We start from the raw sequence: 26341 nt of genomic DNA, 5'->3' as shown, positions 1-26341 counted from the left end.
ATAACATTCATGTTGATCCTCATAAGTCAGGAAATGGCAACAAAAATGTTGTTAAAAGTCTCTGTTTCTGCTCTGTCTCTACCACAACCGGCTCTGATTGGTGTTTTTAATCCCGTCTGCGTTTTGCAGTAAAATTGCTCACATCTGCTCACATCTTTGATGGCAGATGAAACACAAACTCATTCAGATGGAAGAAGAAAAAAGCAGTGAATTTGGCAGATAGTTAAAGAAAAGCAATCCCAGGCCTCATCTGTTCATACGGCTGCAACCTGCAGATCCATTAACCGTCCGGCCCGATTAGAAGAGACAACGAGCCGGGATGAGCTGCCAGGCGGCGGGGAAGACGCTAACGCTTCCGTCGGTTTGAGCTGGAGTCTAAACTCGCTCATTTCTGGCTGAAAGCAGCCAAACCAAACCAGAGCGCCGGTCTGAGCGCAGACAAACAATGACGAATTTCATCTTCATCTCCATCTGAGACACTCCACGTGATTACTGCATTCATTCCAACCCGTCAGCTTCAATAACCGTCCCAGAAAACCTCAATCACTGTTTTCAACATTCACAGATTTCTATCATGGAGGAGCCTTACTGGAGGCTCCTGCTACAAAAACCACATTAACGCGCATCACATATTTACATGCATGAAAGGAATTAGTGGGACGAAGGCAAAAAGCAAACACTAATTAAACTACGCTTATCTGACAGTCGAAGCAGTGAGGAGTGACACGTGGAGTTTAGCAAACTCATCAGCATAAATACGTTAAAATCTTCTTTAACTTCTGCATAATAAACACTGATCTGCATCTGAGCCGTTTAATCCGTCGACCTCCAGCTGCTTCTGCAGGAAACTACAACTATTCAACTTATTTATATCACTTATGTCATTGTGTTTTACAACCCGAAACATGTCCGCAGTAATTTCCCTCAGTTTTCTTATAACCTAACCGGGGAAGTGACCTTTCAGTTCGCTGACATTTATATGGTGGATTTCTCTGTAATCTCTGGCTGACGGATAAAAACCGCTGATAATAACGGAAAATTACAAATTGAAAGTTGATGGTATCGAGGCAAGCAGGAAATATAACAACTGAAACCAGAAAGAGGGAAAAATCTCAAAAATCCTTGGATTCTTGTTAGTGGAGTTTCTGCAGAAGTTCCAGTTTTCCATGAAGAAATGATGAGGCAAGAACACAGAGATGTTTTTATTTATACTGGGAAAATGACCTCCATGGTTGGTTCATGACAGGCAAATGGTTTGGATGTTCAGGAATGACCCAGGAACCACCAGACAGCTGGGTGGTCCAACAGGAAATGACCTCACACAGATCCAGACTGAATGGAGCAGGAAGCTCTGCTTCAAAGGAAATCAACCAGTTTAATTTAAATACCTCCAGGTCTCCCTCTGGGCTCCGGGGCCTTCCTGGTTGCCTCCAGGTCTCCCTCTGGGCTCCGGGGCCTTCCTGGTTGCCTCCAGGTCTCCCTCTGGGCTCCGGGCCCTTCCTGGTTGCCTCCAGGTCTCTCTCTGGGCTCCAGGCCCTTCCTGGTTGCCTCCAGGTCTCTCTCTGGGCTCCGGGCCCTTCCTGGTTGCCTCCAGGTCTCTCCCTCTGGGCGTGTGCAAACTTCTGAACCACAGGTGGTGAAACATCAGCGGTTCATCATGGAACCAGGGAGTCAAGTCCAGTCCTGCATCTGGTCCAAATGTTTGTTCTGAGCAGCACCAGAACAATGAGCGTTTCTGACGGAGAGATCAACCCAACCGTCTGCTGACCGATGACGGGCCCCGAGAGCACCAGAGGGGCCAAACCTCTGGAGCCCAGAGAGAGACCTGGAGGCAACCAGGAAGGTCCCGGAGCCCAGAGAGAGACCTGGAGGCAACCAGGAAGGTCCCAGAGCCCAGAGAGAGACCTGGAGGCAACCAGGAAGGGTCCGACTCAGGATGGAGACATGTCTGTGTGTTTTGTGACATAAATTAAGTGAAGCAGGGAAAGAAAGGGCTGTGTGTGGGCGTGTGTGTGTTGGGGTGTAGAGGAGTGTGGGGGGGTGTGTGTGTGTGTGCTGGCATGCGCGTGTGTGTGTGTTGTACAGTAAACTCACACTCCAGGCTCAGCTTCAGGTAGTGTGAAGCTTATTAGAGCTAATTGGATTCTTTAAGTAGCTTCAGCTCGTTATCTGGAAACGTTCAGGAAGCTCGGCTCCTGCAGGGTCTAATTTATCATCATCTGAATGTGAAATACATATCCCATGCCTGACTTTTGATTAAGCTCTTAAATTCTTGTTGTGTGACCAAATCCGATACGCAGTTTGGTTTAATTTCTAAAGGCATGATTTCATCTTGTTTAGCAAGTTTACTTTCTAATTATGCCACAAACTTCAGCCGTTCAGTTACAGAGCGACCAGCTGTACTACATGCTGCTGTCTGGCTGGGATCTGCAGGAAGACAACAGGATGTCGGGTACATCATTATCCAGGGTTTCCCTCAGTGCATCATAGACATGGTGGCCACAGCTGAAGCATCACTGCTTTATTTTTAACAGTTTTTTTATCCTCCAGTAACAGTGATGGTATAGTCGGGTTACGTTGGGTTTATAATTGACACATTGAAGAGTTTCACATTTCCCTTAAATGGCCTGTTTATTAGGTGTTGTTGCAGAGCAGGTTCACATGTACCGACATTTAAATCCTCCCTCTATGAAGAGACGACTGCACCAAGAAAAGCCTCAAAGTTTGATCAGCTGTTACACGCAGACCTCTAGTTCAACTATAAAGGTTTTACAGGTTGGTGTTGAGCGCGCAGTCAGACTGATGTGAGCGCATACATCTTTCTGAACAAATAATAATGTGTAAGTGTGTGTGTTTATCTCACACTCAATACATGTTCTGTCAATTTATTGACATACCTGAGGTCAATTGAGACTGACTAGCGATCGGTCCAGGGTGGAACCCACCTGGATGTACGCTGACTGTAAGGACAAGCAGGACTGAATGGACGGACAGACGGACGGATATTTTTGGTAGATCCACAGCAGCAGACAATGGAGACCTTTTAAATAGATGAACTCTTTAAAGAGCAAATAACCAATCAAATCCAGGTCGTCCTGATTCAACATATAGAGCATTAATTATTAATACACTCTGTGTGCAGAAAGTGGGTCACTCTGCTTCAACCAACAAATGAGAAACAAAGAACAAATGAGATTTTAATGACGCAAGAAGAAATCTAACCACCAGCTCATGCTGGGATGAGTTTGGGCACCAGTTGGTGTAAACCTGGAGGATTTACAGCAACGTGCTGCATCATACTGCAGGATCCTCTCTGAGCAACAGCTCATTCAGCATTTTATCTGCTCTCTGGTGCTTTTGAGCTCCGGTCCAAAGAGTTTCTTCAGATCCTGCATCAACTGAACCAAAGTTAGTCCGCTGTGAATAGAATCATCTTGTGTTTAAAGAATCCGGTTCTAAGAATGACTTCAGCTTCTGCTCCTTCAGCAAACAGTCCTAGGAACCGTTTGCTGACAAAGCTCTCCTTTGTCAATGAGCTTGATCCACTCAGAGGGCAAAGTGGGAATCAGCATCTAGTTTATCTCAGTGTAGGATCCCAAAGTCTGCGGTATAAATACTCCCTGGTTCAGTCAGTACCAGTGGAACCTGTGGGGGCGCTGCGCCAAGAACCACTGAAGGAAACGAAACTAAAACCTCTGAAGACACTGAGAGCAACTTCCTTCTTCACCAGATGGAAATAAAAATGGAGGCGTCAGATTCCAGCAGTTGGAACATTTCTCTTTTGTCTTCAGCTAAACGCCACGTCCATTTCTCCTAGCCTGGGCTAATGCTTTTGTTTTGGTTGTATTTACCCAGAATGCCCTGCACTATAGTCCACTTCCTGCTTTTGGAGCGGTTTCCGGTCCGCTTGGTGTTCACATATGTATTCGAACTGAACCAGAGATCACTTTTGGTGTTTATATTAATGTGGTTGACTTGTCACCCAGTAAACTAGCTGGACTCATGGTGTGGATCCTGGTGTGGACCCGTCTGATGTGGTCCGGTGTGGACCCGTCTGATGTGGGCCCGTCTGGTGTGGTCCGGTGTGGGCCCGTCCGGTGTGGGCCCGTCCGGTGTGGGTCCGTCCGGTGTGGGCCCGTCCGGTGTGGGCCCGTCCGGTGTGGGCCCGTCCGGTGTGGGTCCGTCCGGTGTGGGCCCGTCCGGTGTGGGTCCGTCCGGTGTGGGCCCGTCCGGTGTGGGCCCGTCCGGTGTGGGCCCGTCCGGTGTGGGCCCGTCCGGTGTGGGCCCGTCCGGTGTGGGTCCAGCCCTGCTGGTCTCAGTCATACGTCTTGGTTTTGCTCCAGGCTTCACTCCTTCTCAATCTTTAGGACGATTACATTTCTATGTACCAGGAACGGTGATGGAAGTTCTATAACTGCTTTATTTTTGGTTTCCCCTCCATGTCACAGCATTTGTTAATATTATTGTCTAATATTATTCAGCTGGACGAGAGCTGCTCCTCCGTCTGACATGTTTCATCTGAAGCTTGAGCATCATCACCTGCAGCCAACGACTGTTCAGCAACACATCACCACCTGCAGCCATTTCCTTTGTGTTCTGAGACAAACGTCTCCTGAGTAAACGGCCCCCCCCCTCACTGAATGTGTGATGTCAGCAGCTGTTGTCCTTTTGCTTTTGTCTGTTTCATTGTTGTTTGTTTAAAACAAATGAAAAGATTTGAATAATAATATTAATGTGATTGTTCAAGAGGACAACGGTGGATATTAGATGACAGAATCCCAAAGTATTTCTGAACTATCAACGTCAAAACTTCATGTGATGGAGTTTGGAAAAGGCAGGTTGGACGAAGTGCATCAGTTTGTTTGGGAGTTCGCCACAGCTACAGACGTAAACTTTGACCTTTGACTTTTAAAAAGTTGGAGACTTTGGGGCAACACAGGAAGTGTACCCACAAAAATAAAAGACTGACTAAATGTGGTTCTTCTAAGAAAATTAAATTCTGAACCTGAGCTGTTTTTGTTTTGCCTTCTTCTGTGTTTCAGGTGAACTTTGCATTTGTCACATTGAAGGTGGGAAACGTGTGGAAACAGATTTATGTTGGATCGTGTTTCATGTCTGTTTAAAACGAGGTTTTTATAAACACTAAACTGCAGTTCTGACCTCCAGCCTTTTATTTACATCGGAAACAAAAAGCTGCATGAAAACGTTTCGATGTGTTTTGTAAAGGTTTTTCTGTTTCAGGGATTTTATTTCCATTTTTAGTGTCAGCCTGCTGCTGAGATCAGCTCAGGGTCACTGAACCCTGAGCTGATCTCAAACTTTAATAAAATAGCTGCACTGAGAAACAGTTTGGTACTTTGGTGAAGATCCTCATCCTAAATGGACATTCAAAGGCTTTTCCAGGCTTTTCCAGGCACATTTCAAACCCAACACTGTTAGAGATCAGTTCATTCCAAGGATAAATCTCCCACACATGAGCTCAGGTAGGAATGATCACAGCTGGAGAAACTAACCAGCAGCTCCACAAACTGATCACCCAGCTGAGGAAAGCAAATCATCATGTCAAGAATCAGAGGATTTTTTTATCTCAAGGATGAGAGGAACTTGTTTGAAGACACTAATGTCCACATTTTGGACAGGAAACATGAGCAGCTTCAGATCAGTGAAGGAAGTCATCTATGATAAACAGAAAAAACTAAACTAACCAGAGGAGGCGGCTTCAGATTTCATCTTTCTAACACCAACTCTGCAGCCCTGACGCATCAAGACGTGTTGAAACCAACCGACAGCATCGAAGGGACAAAACTGGATCATCACGTAACATAACGACCCGATTAGTGATCAATAATAACCTAATTAGAGACTTTAATGGTCCAGTTAGTGACCTTAGTGTCCCAATTAGAGTGATTGTTTTGACCACACGTCATAAACCGGCTGATCTAAATGTTCAGAACTGAAGAGTCCAGTTTCGTTCTACTGAACCTATAATTATAGTCACACAATTAGACAAACTAAGTTCTGATTCTTCTATTTTATAATAGTTTGCTGAAACTATAATGTTATTATTCTTAGATAAAACATTTCCAGTTCACCTGGTAATAATATCTCTAAGGAAACCTGAGATCATCCTTTTGTTTCCCTTCAGTTCCCTAATTGTGATTTAAAAAGATGTTTTCTAAGTTCAGGGTTTTAATTTCAGCGAAGATAAATTTTTAAGCCAAATGAGAACATGTGAGTCTCTGAGTTGGGTTTGATGGTTAGAGAATATCAGGACATTTTATTATCCAGTGGGGATAATATTTCCACGTTGCGACGCCAGAGAGTCTTTATCGCTCCTGGAAATGATTCACCAACCGCTGGCCGCCTGAGGGACAGAAACCCAAAGTCTCTCCACCTCTGCTGGTGCTGCTGGTGCTGCTGGTGCTGCTGGTGCTGCTGGTGTCGCCTTCACAAGGTCCAGGAACCTTTTCTGTTTCACAATCCTTCCAGCAAAACAAGTGTTTGGATTCTTAATATCTGAGCAACAAACCAAACCGAAAACACTCAGCAATCACTGTTTCCAATAACTCTCCTCTATCTTTTGTGGAGAGATTTGGGCCAAATCCAGATTTTCCTTTAATGCTGGAGTTCATGGCCGACTGAAAACAAGCCCAAAGCATGATCCCTCCACGCCGTGCTTGGCAGTTAATGTTTCTGCATGTTTGACAGAAATCAAAACATTATGACCCATTGAAAAATATGGGTCATAATGAGCTGGTGACGCTCGGTGACCTTTGAAGAACCAAAGTGTGAAAACGGGCCTGAACCGTTCTGAAGTTAAACCCAACTGGGTTTATCTGGCGCCTTCATTCTCTCTTCTCTTTGCCAAATTTGTTCACTTGGCTGGTAATTTATTTGCTCACTCAAAAACTTGGACCCCACTTCCTACACACACACACACACACCCACGCACACACACCCACACACACCCACACACACCCACACATACACACACACACACGTTATTTTCTCCATGTCCCACTTTTATCTCGTTTCCCAAACAGACTTTTCAAGCTGGTGTCTCTTGCATTAGCAGCCATCTGCGATGTCTAAATGAATGAACAGATTTCCCGATGAAGCTAACAAAGCTTTTAGCACACACCCCGAGAATATGTTTCAGAATAAAAGAGAAAAATAAAAATGTAAAGAGATATAAAGTCTCAGCTAAACTGGAAATTACACATCAAGTATTTGAAATCTAAACTGTGAAAATCCTCAATGAAGAAAAACATGTTTTAGATCATAGTGCAGTCAATACTCTATACTGTTCATTAATCTTATAATCAACTTACTGTTCAGAGGTTTGGGGTAACACATACATTACATTATTACAGCTGTTAATTACATTACCAAAGAGAGAAACATCATAATGCTGAATATTTCTATCAATTCACTTTTCCTGTAAGCAGGGGAACTTAAAGTCCCAGATTTAGTTAAATGTGATGGAAGAGAGATCATGTTTAATGACACAAACACCAAACAGCGTCCAGAAAAGGTTCAAGGTTTGAGAGTAAATTTAAAAGTATTACAAACAACCAGGAGAAGCGTTTGTGTTCAGCTGTGGGATAAAGGCTGAGCTGAAGCAGAGAGAAAACTTAAAACAGTTTAAAATAATGTATAAAGTTATGATTTTATCAAGATGTCAGGAATAGGGTTAAATAGATTTATTGTATTGCTATGCAGTTATTTAATTTGCAATTTAATTCTTTGGTTGCTTGTTATTTTAATTGCCATTTTGTTTGAGAAGAGGAAACGTTAAAAGGGAAAATGGTGGGAATAATATTTACTTCTATCTGCTGGTGAATAACCAGCAGAGGGAATGTCCTGAAGATCTGTCCATCTGGTTGTTTTGCTCCTGTGAAGGCCTGAAATAAACCAAAGTTTGGCAGCAGCAGGTTTCTCCTGGTGCAGGTCATGAAAACCCAGACGAGACACGACAAGTGGGGAAAGTGTCCAATCGATGGCAGGCCGGCCACGACAACAATCAATGGAGCAGCTTGAGATAAACGACCCAAATTTAAAGAGCAATATGAGCAGAATAAAGAGCATCCAGCACACACAGCGACACGCAGAGCCAATCACACGCCTGCCGAGAGAAAACATGGTGAAAACATGTCTGCAGAAAGCAGCAACACGCTGCTGAATGACCTCAGCAACACTTTGATTTCAGCTCCTCCTGCCCTGGAAGCAGCTGGGATCCTCCTGGTCACATCGCAGCTTAACGCTCCAGGTGTCACCGCTGAGTGGCCTAGTTCAAGCACACTGGGAATTCACTGACCTGTGACTGACCCACCAGAGAGACGCTGCGGCTCAGAGAAACTTTCTGCTTTTCAATAACCAGTAAACTACGTCCAGGAACACAACTAAATTATTACGTATAAATGTAGAAGTTATATATCAGAAACACCAAATAAACATAAAACTGAAGCAAAACATTTAAACTCAACATCAGAGAGAAAGAAATCTAAAAATATATATAATGAGATATGTTTGTTTTTTCTTAATTATGAGAATAAAATCATAATACTGGTTCAATAAAAGGTCAATATTATCAGAAAGTTGTTTTAATGAGAAAAAGCTTGGATAGTCATGAGGATTTGATCTGAGCAGCTCAGTTTGTGATCGTTTCGTTTTCAGCTGCTGATAATCCGATGTGTTAAAATATTTATCATTTATAAAACTGATACATTTATCTCATTATTTTTTATGTGGAAGTTCTCATAAAACTACGATTTTTTCTCATATTGTTACAACTTTATTATAATAATTTAAATTTATTCACTTTACTGACATTATTCTCTTAATATTACAATTTTTTTCTAGTGTTATGATTTTAATCTCGTCCCACTGCGACTTCTGTCTAGTGACATTTCTTTTTTGTAATTATTGTTTTTCTTAGAAATCAGTTTAATATCTACAGCTAATCAGAAATCATCGTCTCTGGTTGATGCAGATCTTCGGTCTGATTCTCCATCAGGAGGATTTTTCTGCTCTGCATGAACTCAGCCGTCTACAAACGGCTCTGAACGTCCGCCATCGCTCAGCTTTATGCTTCTGTGTCCAGATTTTTCCTTTGAGCCGTTCAGGATGCAGCAGAGGCTGAAGCCATAATTCAGGCTGAAGCTCTTAAAGTCCTCAGTCTGCATGGAAAGACGTTTCACAGAGAAACGTCCTGGAAGCCTCAGTTAAAATAAAATCACTGAGATGCTTTTATCATTATACAGTAAATAATTCAGGACGTCTTCAGTTTTATCTGAACAAGTTCTGAAAAAATAAAAATGTAAATAATGCAAACATTTATTTCAGTAACTGAGCCAAGGAAACATGAGTTCCTCCTTCCATGAATAAAATCCTGTCATAAGGAGTCAGTTAGCCTAGCGGCTAGCTGCTTCCGTTTCCCAAACTGATTCTTTTCATTATTTTAGAAAGAAATTAATTTTTTCCTGAATAATCTGGAGTTACGTTCCACAGAATAATCCAGGATTACCGACCGCTGGCCATGCTAACAGTTTGGCCAACTGCATGTCAAAGTAACAATAAACCAGCTGGTCAACCATTTTTTTATTAAAATGAAGATAAATAATTATTATCATTGTTCAAACTTTATTTTAACGTCTCTTCTTTGTTATCAGATGTTTTAAATCAGATTTTTTTTTTGCTCTTCAGGGGAACCAGAGGCTCTGCAGGTTCAGCGACTCGCCTGAAATAAAATCTTAAATTGTTTTCTCTTGTTTTATTATGATTATTATCTCTATATGCGGCCATACGCCGGTCACTTTGAGGCTGATGGATTTACCAAGGAAGGAGAAATAAAAGATGTTTCTGTTTTATTCCAATAAAAATCAACCCTAATATTTATTTCATACATAATAACATGTGCTTGTATAAACAAATAAATATATTTATGAATTTATCAATAACCTTAAACAAATCTACAGTGGATTTGTTTTTTAAATACAGTTTAAATATCGCAGAATTCAGAAAACAAAATAAGTTTCCAAACTGTTGCTAAAAGAAACTCATCCGACTTTAATCAGAAAATTTATTTCTCTCTTCTGACAGATTATTTATTTTCTCTATCGGTCAGTCATGGATCTTATGCAGCAGGTAAAACGTTTTATGGACATAATTTGGTTTTTGATCAAAATTTTCCCACATAAATAAACTGATTGGGTCATGACTGTGTTCATAGCCACCAGCAGGGGGCGCTGCCACATTCAAACAAGTGCAAATAAATAATAATAGTTTTGATAAGTGTGTTTCTACAGCTGCTTCATTTAGGCATTAAAATCCAAACTTAATAAATCAGATTAATTTGCTTTGATCTGGAAACAGGAAGTGGTGATAAAAACCTTTATTAGTTCAGGCTGCAGACAAACAGACGTTAAAACTCAAACATTAAGTTTTAGTTCCTGTTTGCTGGTGGAGCCTAAGGAAGTTACTTTTTATCACTTTCATCTAAAGTTAAATATTTAATATTTGCTGATAAAACTTCTCCCACCGACTCAACTTTATCTGAGGCGCGTTTCATTTTTCATCTGGCAGAGAAAAATATTCCAAACATTATAATCCTGAATCTGAAACGTTTCTCTGTCCACTTTAGACCAAAACTACAACAATCACAACAAATACACAATAAATAACTGGAGCTGCAGGAATTTACCACCTTCTAAACTCAGTAATGATCTGGGAACCTGAATGCAACACAGCATCCATCCGAACTAAACTTCAGCACCGATAAAAGGAGACAAAATATTCAGACAAGTTTCCTCCAAAAGCAGAAACTTCCCAAAACTTCAGAGCAACCAGCCCACCTGAAATCCATCAGGTTGTGTTTGTAGCGCCCCCTACAGATCATTCATCCCTGGCCTTTAAAAATCCCTCCAGGCTTTCAGGACAAAAACTCAACTTGAATCTGGAAATCTTTCAGCACAGAACCATCATGTCAATGCAGCACAGCTGTGTTTTAACTGTGGATGGAAAATGTGTCTGAAAAACTTTGAAATTCTAAAAATACATTAAAAAAGATAAAGTTGAGCTTAAACAAATCTGAGCTGGATGGAGAGGAGAGAGAAAAGTGGCAGCAGAAAAACCTTCAACAAGCCTATCATCATCATCATCAGAGTAATGCGTCTAACTGACGATGCGTTCGTGTGTTGGAGATCTGGTCCGTTCAGCTGAGGCTGGTGAACTTCAGGCGGATCTACGTACCATTTCAGCCATCGGATCCGGAGGAGAACCGCTCTGAAGGACCGGGTCCGGCTTCCGGCGCTCCCTGAGAGGAGAGGAGGAAACCAAATGACCTCATAACGTTCAAATATTAACAAATTCAATATTTCATCTGAACAGCGGAAAGTGCAGACATGAGAAAAACCATCAGCTTCAAGGTGTTTCCCTCCAGTCCGCCTGCGTTAAGCCATCAGTCACTTTACAGCTTTTACTGTTTTAATCACTTGTGTTCTTGGTTTGTAACATTCAGTCTGGGGTTATGCAACATGTTGGACACAAACACTCAGCATTTATCTGATCCACCTCCTGCCTGCAGCGCCAAGACGAAAACTTCTTCATTTTATGATATTAACAGAAATGATCTAAATGTTTCCAATTCCAGGGCGAAGCTTTTTTCCCCAAACCAATAATCTCCATAAATACCAAACAAAATGATGAGCATTTCTAGGTTTGTTTCATCCAAAAAGAAGCAAATGGAGATGAATTGTGAATCATAGTTAATAGATAATAAATGGGCTTCCTGTACAGTAAGAGCAGGATTTTATATTCTGTTCAGCTGAACCTGATTACAGTGATGCTGCCTTCGCACGCTGTCAGATCTCTGAGCGCTGGCGGACAGAAACGAGGAGGATGAGGAGGAGGAGGAGGAGGAGGAAGGGCTACAAACAGGCAAGAAGCTGAAGATCAAAGATGCAATAAAAATCTGTCAGCTGTTCCAGTTCATCTCTGCAGCGCCAAAACCAGAAAAATCGGAGGCTACAAAGATTCCTGTGTGTTTCTCTGAAAATGTTGACATGAAGGTTTTATCTTCAGGTGACCTGATGTGAGGTCATCAGCCGGGTCCAGGTGAAACAATGATTTATCAGTCAATTTAACTTTTTGTTTAGAAGATTTCATTTTGGGAAAATTTTGATTTTTCCCCACTAATGACCTCTGTGGGTTTCCGTAGTTCAGGGCGGCCATCTTGTTTTCAGCTTCCATTTATTTGGACTTCAGGTCAACTTGATGATGACCATGGCCGGGCTAAAAGTTTAGGTTTCTAACTATGAGAATAAAGTCGTAATATTTGGAATATAAAGCAGTAAAGTTATGAGAAAATATTAAAATGAGGAATGTTGAGAATCTTTTGAAGTTATACTTTGATATCAGTTTTACCAATAAGGAAATATTTCATCACATGAGCATCAAATTATCATCTGGACTTTGAAACTATTGACCAACGACTGAGTTGATCACATCAGATCAGATCAATGTGAACGTTGAAGATTTTTCTCATTAAAACGACTTCTGCTCATTTTAAAGATGTTTTATGGGAATTTTATGTCTCTATTTTACTGATGCAACGAATTTATTCTCATAATTAAACAAACTCCTGAGTACAGAAGAGACGATCAAAATAAAAAACACTTTTTGAAAATATTTTCCGTCACTTGAAAAGATTACAATCAGAAAAACTCAATGTTATTTTTACGCCTCATTTCCCAGCATTCCTTTCACCAACAGCAGCAGGTTGTTTGCTGCGTTGCTCACCAGACGGACATTTTTCCATTTTTCGAGCTTCATCAGATCAGACGTCGTTGAGCCCAGATTCAGTGAAATGACTGAATTTGTGCTCAGACTGACCAGTTGCTCCTGGTCCATCTCCTCTCTGGTTCTGGTTCTGCTCCTCTTGGCCGATTCCTCCTCTGACCTTCGCCTCGGTGCTGTTTGATTTTCGCTGCAGATTTCTAGCTGCGTTTGCAGATGAACATCCCCGCAAATATGATTTAACTAGAACTACCAAAGATTCCCAAAATGGGAATCTTCGTCTAGGTACCAGAGAGGGGCCAGTTTGGCCCTCCAAGAGAGGGTGTGAAGAGGCGCCTTTGTTATGTAAATAAGGCCATTACTGACAATGACAAAGGACAATCAGCGTGAAAGTTGATGTAGTGAGTTTGGCTCTCCTCCCCCCTGCTGGTCCCTCAGGCTATGGTCACATCTACAGGGATGCTAATTAGACCATTCAGAGTCGTCAGTTTGGCCACATTTGGATGCTAATAACCCAGTTTGGCCCTCTCTCGATAGTTCTAGGAAGATACCCAATTTGGCCCCTCTTGGTAGAGATAGGAATTTCTCAAAATCCTGGTAGTCCTAGTGTTAAACTAACAGAAATAATTAAGAACAGAAAACAATCTTTTATCAACTGTTGCTGAAATTTCACAAAATGTCTGTTGGATCCAAAGTGGCTCCACATTAAAAATCGATTCTTCTTAAGATCTCAGCAGCGATGAAAGTTTCCAATCTTCTGAATTTAATCTTCATCGAGTGTCTTAAACAGAAAAAAACATGTAAAGTTTTGCAGCTGGCCTTTTGAAGCCCAGAGTGTCTTTAATTCTTATTTAGTGAAATTAAATATAGATGGATTTAATCTGAATCTGTTCTGCAGAACAAACCGGACCTTCAGGACCGTTACCATGACAGCAGATCCTCCTGTGGTTCCAACACCAGCTGAGGTCAAAGAGCTTCACCTTCGTCCCATTGGACCTTCAAGCGTTTTATGCAGGAGACTTTTGCCTTGTCCATGTGAACAGCTGCACATGTGAAGCCTTAAGGCTTCGGTTTCAGAGCCGCAGTTTCTTTCTTCATCAGATCCTTTTCTGTTCTCACTGGTTTCCAGTTGGGAGCAGCGTCCATCCGGCTCCACCTCCACTGGGTGTTTCTTCCTCAGCCTTTGCAGAGCAGAGACACCTGGACGTGTTTTCTCTCCGTACGTTAACTCGACTGTTGGCGTTCAGAAACTTCTGCTGTGACTGGACTGACTTTAGGATTTTCCTGGAATAAAAATCCCTCAACTTCTGAAATATCCTGACTTTTATTGCTGCTTTTTAGACTATTTGATCTATTTTTGTTAAAAATCTCTTCATCATCCTCATCATCAGATCCACCCAAACCAACCCTGCAGCTTCACTTCCCTCCTGAACGCTTTGTGAGGCGACCATGGGAATTAAAACGCTGACAGAGCCACAATCAGACGCACGGCGTCACCGGGCCCCTGCAGTCGGAGCGCAGCGGGTCTGCTGGGGAATCCTGCCAGGATTAAACATCCGTTTCTACCAGCAGATGGCGCTCTCAGCAGGAGGAAACCAGAGAGAGAAGCCAGGCGAGTCCAGATCTCTGCAGCCTGGGCGGGCCTCAGGGCTGGAACTCGGACCCGTTTGACTTTAATCGCTGCAGAAGGCAGAATCCAACGCCGCCGCCTCGTAAACACACTTCCTGTTGGCTCCTCCGGGGCCACAGATAAACACGGAGCAGGAAAACAGACGACTTCTGCAGACATCAGGGGGCAAATGTGCACCAACCCCGGAGCAACAGGGGAACAGCTGACACCACAAGTTTACATACACCATGAAAGAGACAGCAAGACGGTTAAATCACACTGCAAAAACACAAAATAGTTTCTAATGCAAATATCACAGTTCACTTAAAATAAGACTAAACTAAATAACCAGTAACTTTTCAGCAAGTTATACGAGACTGTTTTAAGTCAATAATTTCTTAGCCTTTATGAAAAAAATGTTCATCATATTATTTTAATTATGACATGAGAAAATGTCCTGATATAAGTGAAATAATCAGATTATTGATTGAAAATAAGCTGCTATGTCTTCCTAAAAAGTTACAGATAATTTAGTTTAGTCTTATTTTAAGTGAACCAGAAACTAAACAAAATACTTTTTTATGTTTTTACAGTTCAGATCAAACTTCTCTTGCTTCAGGTTGTAAATTATTTCTGTTTGCTAAATGAACCTCTGGCAGGTGAACTGACAACTGGAGTCACAAATATTCATGCATTTGAAAGTCAGACCAGGAAGTTTCTGCTCTGGTGGAAAAGAGAATCAGCTGCTCCAGTCCGGTTCACCCTGGGAAACATTCACTGGACCTTAACGGAGCCGCCACGATCAGGACAACGATTACACTGAAGACATGACGGGAACGTCCAACCAGCAACAGGAAGAGACGGGTTCTGTTCCCGGTTCTGGTCCAAAATGTGCAGAATGACCAGAGAAAAAAAGCCAGAGACTTCCTGAGGAAGCTGCTGCTGGTCAGTCAGAGAAAATGAGTTTTGTACCAACATGAGGTGAAACGAAGCTCAGAGAGGAAGAGACTGTTATTCCTGAAAAAACATTCAAATCCAGATTACAGAAACACAAAAACCTTCATGTCTGGAGAAAAAATGTCCTGTGTTCTGAAGAACCTATAATCACCTATAATCAATAAACAGAGTCCAGCTTTAACCAAATGTTCTGGTTCTGGCCTCAGAGAAACACCAGAACCCAGCAGACGGGTCAGGGAGAACAAACCTGCACAAAACAGCAGCCCACTGTGAAACACGGCGGTGGCAGCATCATGCTGGGGCATCCACCAGGGCGCCATGATTATTTTAGTATTCAGTTATTTACTGATTATTCTAACCTTTAATCGGATCAAATTGGCCGGTTCTGGTGAAAAACCTTCAACTTCCCAGCTCATCATTCTGCCTGCAGGGGGCGCACTCACAAATTCCAGCTTCCAACCTGAAGGCATCGAGTAATTCGTTTAAAATTCATATTTTCTGCGAGTTGTAGAGTTTTTCTGTTCCAGACAGATTTCAGTCCCACGTGGAATCGACTCTCAGATGGCAGCAGATCAGAGAATATTAAATCTTACGTCATTATTTATTGAAATGCTGCTTCATCTCCTGCAATTTGTTTCCATTTTCAGCCCCAATGAAACATGTATTTCAGTAAACTGTATTTTTTTAACAGGAAGAGATACTGATCTTATGAGTCTGGTTTCAGGAAGGAAAGTGAAAGATTGTCTTCCTGAAATAGCCTCGTGTTTTAAAGAACGGCTCCACTGACTCCTGACCTCATTCACATCCAGAACTGAAGACGTTTCCACATCAAACTCAGCAGAAACCGGGGAAAGATGAGGCTGAAACCCAACAACGGTTTCCTAGTGAATCTCTGCCAGAGACGCTTTGATGCGCGCGGCAGGTGCCTGCAGTTAAACCATCAAGTATTAATTAAACCTCCCAGTGTAAATGAGACGGTCCGCCCACATGTGTACTTACACCTGACATTTAGGTAAATGCCAGTCCAGCGGCGCTGCGATGAGATGTCAGGAATGAGGGATGCAGCGGCTGAAATTATACGGTTTCATGAAGTCCTGCTGCCAGATCGAACTAAAGCTGAATTATTTCTGGAGATGAATCTCTGACTTTCTGAAACTCTCAGCCTCCTCCGTCCTCAACCTCAAAAACTTTGATTCTCTGTTGGAAGACGTTGCAATGTTTCACCTTTTCCTCCTGGTTGTTTGTCTAAACATGAAGAGATATTTTCAGCAGACGTCTAACCTTTCAGGCTCTAAAGAAACATAAAAAATACTGAGAGCGTTGGGGTCATAAGACAATTCAGCCCTAAGAAAACTCCAAACTGAAAACCCAAGATGGAATTTAAACAACAGAATCATAAAATCAATAATCAGGGAAAAAGCAGATTAATCTGTTGGTCTGTTGTTTTAAGGCCAGTTTGTAAAATAAAGTTCAGAGCCTGACATTGAAATTGGTCTGAGCTGGAACTTCCTGTAGAGTTGGACTCCCAGCTGGGAGGAAGTGCACACACCTCCAAATTGCACAGAGATTCAGATTTGTGAACAGCTGGGAGACAGAAGAAAGTTTTGAGTTTTTAAATGTGAAAAATCAGGAGTTTGCTTGTGTGCATCATTCCTTCTGATGACACCAGAAAACTGAAATATCTGATGTTATGGGTTTTTACCTTTTTAAAACCAAACAAAGATAACTTGAGTAAAAACTAATTTTCTCTCCTCATAAAATTCCTTTACAAACAACTCACTGACGGGTCCAGGTCCGACGTTCCTGGACTCAAAACCAGAACTCAGGGAGACGTTTGGGTCGGCGAAGCGTTCTGCTTCCAAACACTTAAGATCAAAAGTTGCTGGTTTGAAACCAGCTTACAAATTTGCTCAAAGGTTTATGCCAAGTAAAAAATAAAGTTAAGAAAGTTTGTAAAGTTACAGTTAAAAATGAACAGCAATAATCTGGCTGAGGAAACATGGAGGTGCAGAAACTCTGAGAAAAAAAGACTAACATTGATTGAGGGAAGACAAAGCTAAACTTGGGGGAATTTATTTATATGTGCAAATTAACAGCCATGCAGCAGCATTTTTCACAGCTGATTGATAATAAACATTTAGATGCTGCTCACAGAGAATCTGCTTCATTTTGGCAAAGAGCCACAAAGGATGAAGCCATCAGCTTCATGACAGAGACACAGGGCTGCAGGTTTCAGGGCAGGACTGAAGGTTTGCTTTAGAAATGATGAGTCATGTTTCATCACAACGTGCCAAATGGAAAAACTGAGAGCAAAGAGAACTGAGCCTTGAGGGACACCGTAAGAGAGAACCAGGGGAATCTGCAAGATCTGGAGCCAAAGATTTTAAAATGTTCCGTAAGAAAACAACTGAAGTTCAGCCATGTTGGGTTTTTCTTTCAAACTTTTTCTTCACCAGAAACCATCCAGAAATCATTTTCATTTCTGATCTGATCTGGATATTTCATTTACAATATTCAGACAAAAAGCTGCTGATCTGCTTAATATTCTAAAATATATATTTATATTCCCGTCTGAAACACAAACCATCCAAAGTGGCAAACAGCAAGTTTCATTTATAGATTCAAATAGATGGAATTATTAATCACAGGCAGGGATCTAAACTTTCTGTCATTTCTTGTGTAAATCTTAGAGGAAGCTGTGAAACGGCGCAGGAGTGGATCGATACTGGTTCTTGGTTCTGGTCCAGAGGTTCTTGGTTCTGGTCCAGAATGAGCCGCAGCGGACCAGGATGAGCTGCACCTGCTCGAAAAGCGCCAATTCAGCTTTCCTCAAACTCACAGCTTCACCTCCACCGTTTCCACTTTCACACAATAAAACATTTATTATTTACACCCTAAAGCTGCTAAAGGTTGAAGAAGAAGAAGCTTTTCTGCCACTTTCTGAGTCTTCAGTCTGACTGGAGCAGATTAACTGACTGTAGAGAAGAAATGCGGCAAAAAGCTTCTAATAAAGTGACAATAATCTCTTCACCTTTGCTTTAAACCACAAAAAAAGATGGAAGAATTTTTTTGTTCGGTGAGGGGAAAAATAAGAAAACAATGATGCTTACCTTGAACGTGGTTCTGGTTCCTGTTCGGCCTGAAGAGGTTCCCTCCCCCGGGCTGGGTCTCCTCCTAAAGCCGCTCCATGTCCTCCGGCTGTCCGCGCCGGCGCGCCGCGGCCGGTGGAGCTCCGCTGCTGGGGGAAACTTCCAGGCAAAGTGCGGCTCTGCGGACCGGAGCCTGTAAACCCGACCTCCGGGGTGGGGAAGAAATCCGAGCAGCTCCGAGCAGAAATTCAATCCGAGGCGACAGCCACCGAGCGCGGCTCCGAGCGGCTCATCGCCCCGCCAGCAGGAGGAGGCAGGCGGAGCTGGAAGGTGGAGGAGAGGAGAGAGAGGAAGGGGGCGTTGATGCAGCCGCCTCCCCGCTGCACAGGTGGACATTTCTCATCTCGTTCTGCCTCCCAGAGAGCGGAGCGGAAATAAAACTGAGCTGAAGAACATTTACAGATTTCACATTTATGTCCGCAGAGATGAGAAAATATCAGCAAGTCTGACTTCTGATCCAAACACGTTTCATGTTTCTAGAAAATCACCGTTTCTGATATGAACATTATGGCTCCCTGCCCAGGGCGGCAGGCCGGGAGGGTCGGTTGGTGCAGGAGGGGCTCAGCTAAAGCAGCTGCTGCAGGAAGGAAGTTTAACAAAATGAAGAGAGAAAAAGTTTTATGAACCTTCAGCAACTCTCACAACATGTGATGATCTTTGCTCCCATTGGACAGAAATGATGAGGAGGCGGGACAAAGAACCCGAAACAACAAACTGTGACGTCCTGCTGGTTTCTGCTGTTATCACAACTGAGACGCAGCTCAGGAAATGCAGGTTTGTGATTTTTGAAACTAGAGATTTATGACACATGTTGGTCATTTATTAACCCAAAACAGATATTTGATCCGATTAACCTGGATGTAAAAGTGAATGAATTCATAAAAACATTTCTGTCTGTTTTCTGTTGCTTCAACATTTCAGGAAGTGAAACAAAAATTACAAGTGAAATTTTCAAACATATAAATTTCACCTGAGTGGCCAAACTTTTATTTAATGTTGGGACCAAACTGCTACAAACTTTAGAATCTGGACAGAACCAGCTTCCTGATGTAGCTGGGAATTTCACAAAGCAAAGCCTGGAGGCATTTAAAGGGCCAGACGCCCGACTGGACTGGAAACAGGAAGTACCAGTGGATTTCAGAGATCCAGGTTTGGACAAACATTTTGTCTAAGTTTGGATGAAAATAAACCACAATCCACAACGAGGGTCCAGCAATAACTAATAAAACCAACTTCCTGTTCAGATTTTATCACAGAATATTATGCCTGATGTAAACAACATGTAAACGTCATCAACAAACCAAGAATCAGTTACATCACATTAAATAATAAATAAGAGCTAAATAGCAAAGGGTAAATAAAAAAACACAAAACTAAACAGAAAAAAAATGTCCAACTCATTCAGAGATATTCAAACACAAAATAAACAGAAATGAAAATATATTAAATATTAAAAACGTTGGAATAATTTAAAAAATCTAAACAGCAGTAAAACATAAATAATAAACAGAAATCCTGGTGAAAATTGATCAACGGAGATGAAATAAAACAGAATGAGCAACTTCTGTTGCAATTAGTTGCTCTGGATTTTGCTCTGGGAGTCGGAGTAAAGGGGGTTAATACATAATTCATATTTTTATTAGCTGAAAATATTGAAACCATGAATATGAATATTTCTTTTCTGTCACATAAAAACCCAATAAAACACAAATTCTGTTGATCTGATGTGAAAAAATGGATGAAAGTTTAAGAGTTAAAAATTTATTCAGAAAGATCAGAATTATTGTTTTTATTCTGAGTTTTTCTGTTGTTTCTCAGGTTCTGGAGTCCAGAGCAGAACCCTGGTCAGACTGTTTCTGTCGGGTCGGTTCTGGACCGGATGACGACGTCACTGGGCTGAAACATTCATCTACCCGCCTGCGTCCCGGAAACACTGGAGACCAGCGTGGCCCCCTGCAAATAAACGGTCATCACCATGACAACGGCGATGGAAAGCCGAGCAGGATGCTGATCATGGCAACAGTGGCAGGCGGCCAGAGCAACAGGCCGGTTCGGCCCAGGACCAGGACCGAGTCCACAGCAACGAAACGGTTTCACCGGAGAGGCAGAGACTGCAGCCGCAGATCAGTATGGAAACCATCCACACTCTGGTCCCAGCGTGTGTGTGTGTGTGTGTGTGTGTGTGTGTCTCCACTGTAAATATTCACACTTCAGTGGAGCTAAAGGCTCCATCAGGATCAGAACCGCGGCTCTTTTTACTGAATCCTCCTCTTCACGTTTCCACTCTGCAGCGTCACGATTTCACCGCAAAATGATTTTACACGGCAGGAGGAGAAGATAACTGGCCTGAAAATCATCATCATCATCATAATAAACCTTAACGAGAACCAAACACAGACAGCTAATCTAATGTACGCAGTGCACCTGAACGCACCATGAGCCTATAGAACCAGAGCGCTGATGTCAGTTTTACACGTTTAGATTGATTTTGATTTTATTTACACATATTTACTCTAAAAGTGATTTTTCTTTATTCGTCATGTCGGTTCCTGCTGCGTTCAGGGACTTTCTGATTATCTTACATCCTCAGAGTTTGATGTTTTCTCCACAACCAACCAGCAGCCAGAACCAGCCTGCTGCCTCTTACTGGTTCCTTACTGGTGGAAACTGGCCGACGTCTGGGAGAAAATCAAATGTTTTAAACTTCTGGTGCAGAAAAACCTTGAGAAGCGAAAAGTTCAGTCTGGTCAGACGTTCGTATGTTTGTGCTTTCAGAAGATGAACTCAAATTAAAATATGCAGATGAGATCATATTAGTTTAAGTTTCCCTGCAGTCGGTTTGTGGTAACTTGGCTGCTGTTGGATGTTTGAGATTTGACCTCAGTTTGTCCAGATGACCTGACCTTGACCTCTGAAAGTTTATTGTTTCAGGAACTACACTAGACATATTCATACATTTAACTGTCTGAATATGTCAGTATTTCAGACATTTATTAAGCAAAAATCTGTCCATTAAGTTGAAAGTTCAGAATTTTGTGTGGAATAATTTGTTCTTAATTTTACTGGAGGTGTTAAACCTGCTGCTGTGTTTTAACTCTGGTGACTGAAAGCAGCTGCTGATGGAAACCTCTTCAAACATGTTGGAGCTTCTGCTGAACACGGACAGCAGTGGGAGGAGTCTGGATGTGCGGCGCTGGCGAGAGGAGTCGGGGGTCCTGCTGGGGAGGATCTGGTTCCTATGGCAACTAATGAGCCTCTCTGGGAGCGGGGTCATGCATGTAGCACATGAGGTAAAGATGCTGAAGCCGAAGCAGAAAATGAGAGCTGCGGCGCTTTATGTTGGCATGTTGGTGTTTCTGGACTCCTGCAGGTCAGAGACCCGCAGCTGAGCAGGAGGATGAGGAGGGTGAGACGATGAAGAAACCAGAAACAGAAAAAAGACGAGGAAGAGTCAGAAGTCTGAGTCGCTCCAGAGAGACGGTGATGAGCGAGGCGTCTGTCCGGACACGTCCGCCCGCCCAAAGCAATTCCAGAGGCGACGAAAAGGCTGAGAGGTTTGATCACATGGAGGAGCCTCCGCCCAGCTGCCTCCTCCTTACACCACCAGCACCACCAGCACCTCCAGCAGCAGGAGACCCAGTTACTAACTGGGACATTTTATAGGCCAGGCAGAAAAAACTCAGGACTAAAACAGGTAACAGAGAGTCCTGCAGACTGCAAACAATGAAAACAATGAAAACATCATCATCATCATCATCATGGCTGCCGCTGCACATTTAAAGCTCAAATCAGTTTCTCACATTTTAATTCTGTTGAAACAAAAAAACATAATTTATTACATAAATTCATTAAAGAAGCTGGAATATCAAGATTTATATGGAGGGCCAAATATGTCATAATTCAACAAAAAAAATCACTTTAGTGAAATAAAGAACATTTTTATCAGTATAATTATTTATGTTATGAGTAGAAAGCAATTTTGTTTTACAAAAAGCACAAATATTATGTATTGTGCAAAATAATTTTCTCATGGTTCCATGTTGAAGCTCATCATGAATGTTTTATCTTTCACCTGTTACAGCCAGTAGGTGGCGCTAATGCAAACTGAAGTGGATCACCAATCAGATTTCAGAGCCGATTTAAAGGAACCACAGTAACAGTTTCACTGCTGAAAGGTGACGGTGGATTTAATGAAACTCCTTTCTCTGGTCGGGTTAAACCAGCTTTGATTCTGGGAGGTGATGAAACCAGTTTGGGCAAAAAACCAGTTTGTCAGTTGATAGATATGACAAGTCCCATCTGTATTCCTGCTGTGTTAGACATCAGTTCTGATGATTTAATGACATGAGGATGAAGAATCATCCTGGATGTATCAGATCTGATGAAAACATCCTTCAGTGTTTGGCCTCCTTTCTGGCTCAGTCCGCCTCTGAAGGCACATTAATCATAGCAGTTTCCCACATGCTTCTCTCCTCCTCCTCCTCTGTTCCTCCTGTGCTGGAAGCAACTGGGTCACCCTCAACTGGAGAACCGCTTTAAGGCTACCAGAGCAAACCGAGATGCAGATTTCCTTCTTTTATTAGAACCAAGTCTGAGCGGTTTCCATCACAAGCCTGGAAATCCAAAGCAAGTTGAATTCAGGTCGGAGTGAGACAGCATGGCTCAGGTTTTTAAATGTCCATGATTCATCCCTGTCAGCAATGGAAACTGGAGTCTAATATTGGACTTTATTGCTGAAAGAGACATAACTGACTTCTATAAAAGCTGCAATTCATCTCTGATCAGAACCTGAAGGTCGTTTGAAGAACAGAGCAGAGAGAGAAGCCGTTTTCCTGAGGAAAACCCACTCAGCCTCCAACACGACGTCATGTTGAATGAGATCAGATCCAGTCTTAAAAGAGAAGAAAAGGGAACTTCTCCATAAATGATTTAAGACTCGGATGACTCGGCTCCCAGGCAATAAATTAATGATCACTTCCTGCAGCTGAAATAACTGGAAAAATGGACCAAATCTATGAGGAGACACAGATCCCACCTCTGTGACACCGTCAGCATGGGTGGCTCTGGTTATACTGGGAAATCCTGCACAGCACACTAACAGACTCCGCCCTCTTGTGGTTGAATGAACACATTACATGAAACAAAATCCTTGGTGATAAAAAAATCTCTTATTCTTGAATTTTAAGTAAAAATCTATCGAGTTAATATGAAACATAACATTTAAAAATAATTGTAGTTTAGCCTAAAAAGCAGAGGTTACTATGATTATTATTAATATGATTATTATGAGTGAGGTTTAGGGTACTGGGTCATCAGAACCAGTTCAGTTCAGGTAAACTGAATCAACCGAAGTTAATTAAATTTTCTGAGTTGTATTTACACCCAAACATCAACTAATTCATGCTCATTTTGTGAAATGTTCACCATTTAAACCTTTACTACTGTGACCATAGTGTTATCAATAATATCATGTATTATTTCTAATTTTCCCCATTTTACAAACAACAAAACTCATATCAGAGCAGTTTATAAGACAAACGGGTCCAATTCAACCAAACCTGCTCCAGACGGCACCACTAACTAAAGTTAGCTGCGCTAAAGCACTAACCATAAACAATAGCTTAGCTAATGCTAACGCGGTACGCTGAAAACGATCACGATCTCAACCTGTATGTTGGGCCATTGTATCGACCAATCACAACTAGTCTTGTTAAGCTTTATTCAACTGAATGTTTGCAAAACTGCCAACTAATTTAGTACTTCAGAATTTATCTGGGAAAAGTAATTTAGGGAAAGCTAAGTATGCCAAATGTTAGCAAAAATGCTAAGGTGCAGAAAAAAAACTAGCTCATCTATTAGCGGCGGAGCATCAACTTCTGCTGGACAGCAGGAGCATCACTTTCCTCCAACTCAAAAAAAATAAGAACAGGTTGTTTTTTTTACAATTATAAAGCGAAAACGGCTTTGCATGTTAATAAAAAATAATAATTCTCAACAGTGGCTTTAAGTTTAAAGCAGATAAAGAAGCAGTTGTGAAATGTGAGAAGTGATTGGATGAACTTTATTAACGTCTTTCTGAGATGATGAAGGATGAGCTGAAAAATGTCACTTTATTGCACAAAGTTTGACCTCGAGTCTCTGAGGCGTCGCCAACTCGGAAAAATAGACAGTAAAGAAAATATGTCATTTTTCAGTAGTTCACCTTTTTCCATAAATACATTCGGTTCCGTGTTTCACGCTGGAACCTCAAACTTTTATACAAGTAATTACAACTACGCAGCAGAACCGCAGCTTTTCCATAAACCGGATCAGTTTAGGATCCGGTTTCAGAAACCTTCTGATTTCATGGAAAAGGTACAGAGAGGAATATACAAACATAAATACATCATGTACAGCCCAGGTTCTGGATACTCATAAATACAGGAGGATCTTAAATATCTGTGGATTATTTCAAATGGCACACATTGAGTTTCATCTCATCATCGTTACCATGGATGCAGTTTCTCTGCCGCCTTTGGCTTTAAAGGGAGCGGTGCTTGTGAGCTTCTATCAGTGCATAGTTGAAGTCAGCATTACGATTGATTATGTGCAACTCATGGCATCAGGCAGGGCGGGTGAAGCAGCGGGTGGGGTTGAGGATGTGTTCGCTCAGGAAGGCAACGGAGACGTTCAGTAGTGTTAACGGAGACCGGACGAAGGTTTAATCGTCTCGTCTCCTTTTCAGACACAAAAACCTAAAATTACGACTATTCAAGAACTCCAGCTCCTTCCTCTAATTATTAAATTGTAAGAAAACCGAAAGGAGAGCCATGATTAAAGGCTTGATTTACACTGACATTCAATAATTCAGTTGAACAGAAAAACCTTGTTGCAGCTTCGCTCTCTACCGGTAGACAGAAGCAACGAGAAACCAGGGAACCGTTGCAGGAACTGTGCAGCTGTCTGGTGTTTAAATACTAGTGCAAGTGTCCTGTGGCCTGCAGGAGTTCAGAGAAGCTGCAGCTGGTGCAGCTCTGCTGGTTTTAGTGTTTTAACACAGAAACGCAGTTTGAAACCGCAGCAGACCCTGAGGGACTCCACTACCAGGCCCCGGTGAGGCACATCAGGACCACCACGTGTATCGTGAGCAGGTAAGCCAGGAAGAAATACCGAGAGCGAGCGCGACCCGTCAGCAGCCTGGAGAAGTAGAGGCTCCGCCCCCTCAGCCACCGGCGACACGCCACCATGCCACCTTTCACCTGGAGGGGGAGACAAACCATCCATCAGGAAAAAAACACATTGAAGTTCCACCTGAAGAACTCCACACCAAACTAATGCCAGACCGATGAGACAGGAGCTTACAGACCCAACCGGCTGGTCTTTAAATCTCCTGTACGCAGAATTAAATGTTCCCTGCAGTGCAATAAGGCAAGCCCAACTGTCATATAATCAGTTACATGACAAGCCATATTTAGTCTACACTATATTTCTATTTCTATATTTATTTTCTACTTTTCATACCAGCCATCAGAACAAGCTTTAGTGTAATATTATATTTTGACATGTTTTATAATGTTCAAGCTGTGACGGAGTTTTAGAGCCAGGCTAATTTTTAATTATAAGAATGAAGTCATAGTATTATGAGAATAAAGTCGTAAAATACAAAAATAAAATCAATATAATGACAATAAAGTTGATTTAATACAAGAATAAAGTCATAATAATGCAAGAGTAACTTATTGTCAATTTTTCTACTTTCCTCAGGTTATATTATGACTTTATTCTCATAATTTAAAATGATCTTAGTCTGTTTTATTTTTACTATCAGAAAAATACCAGCCAGTTTGGTGAC

The 26341-nt window shown here is 41.9% G+C and overlaps 2 protein-coding genes across 12 annotated transcripts in view; both read right to left on the bottom strand.

Annotated features, from left to right (window-relative positions):
- shank2 (SH3 and multiple ankyrin repeat domains 2) overlaps positions 1–18759 on the bottom strand; it is a 165044-nt gene extending 146285 nt beyond the window's left edge. For all 8 annotated transcript variants that reach the window (XM_023332072.1, XM_023332074.1, XM_023332075.1 and 5 more), the window contains exons 1-2: positions 18472–18759; positions 11251–11314 (exon numbers count right to left, since the gene is read on the bottom strand). In XM_023332072.1, coding sequence (XP_023187840.1) covers positions 11251–11262 — 12 coding nt within the window. In that variant the 5' untranslated portion in view covers positions 11263–11314; positions 18472–18759. The remainder of the gene's footprint in view (positions 1–11250; positions 11315–18471) is intronic.
- A 5791-nt stretch (positions 18760–24550) lies between these two features.
- Positions 24551–26341, bottom strand: part of LOC102225117 (golgin subfamily B member 1-like) — a 32650-nt gene continuing 30859 nt past the window's right edge. For all 4 annotated transcript variants that reach the window (XM_023332473.1, XM_023332474.1, XM_023332475.1 and 1 more), the window contains exon 29: positions 24551–25748. In XM_023332473.1, the coding sequence (XP_023188241.1) occupies positions 25590–25748 (159 nt within the window). In that variant the 3' untranslated portion in view covers positions 24551–25589. The remainder of the gene's footprint in view (positions 25749–26341) is intronic.

Source organism: Xiphophorus maculatus, chromosome 4 (assembly GCF_002775205.1).
Source record: "Xiphophorus maculatus strain JP 163 A chromosome 4, X_maculatus-5.0-male, whole genome shotgun sequence".
Classification (NCBI taxonomy): domain Eukaryota; kingdom Metazoa; phylum Chordata; class Actinopteri; order Cyprinodontiformes; family Poeciliidae; genus Xiphophorus; species Xiphophorus maculatus.
Note: the sequence above shows the minus strand (reverse complement) of the source record. Positions and strands in the feature narration are given on the sequence as shown.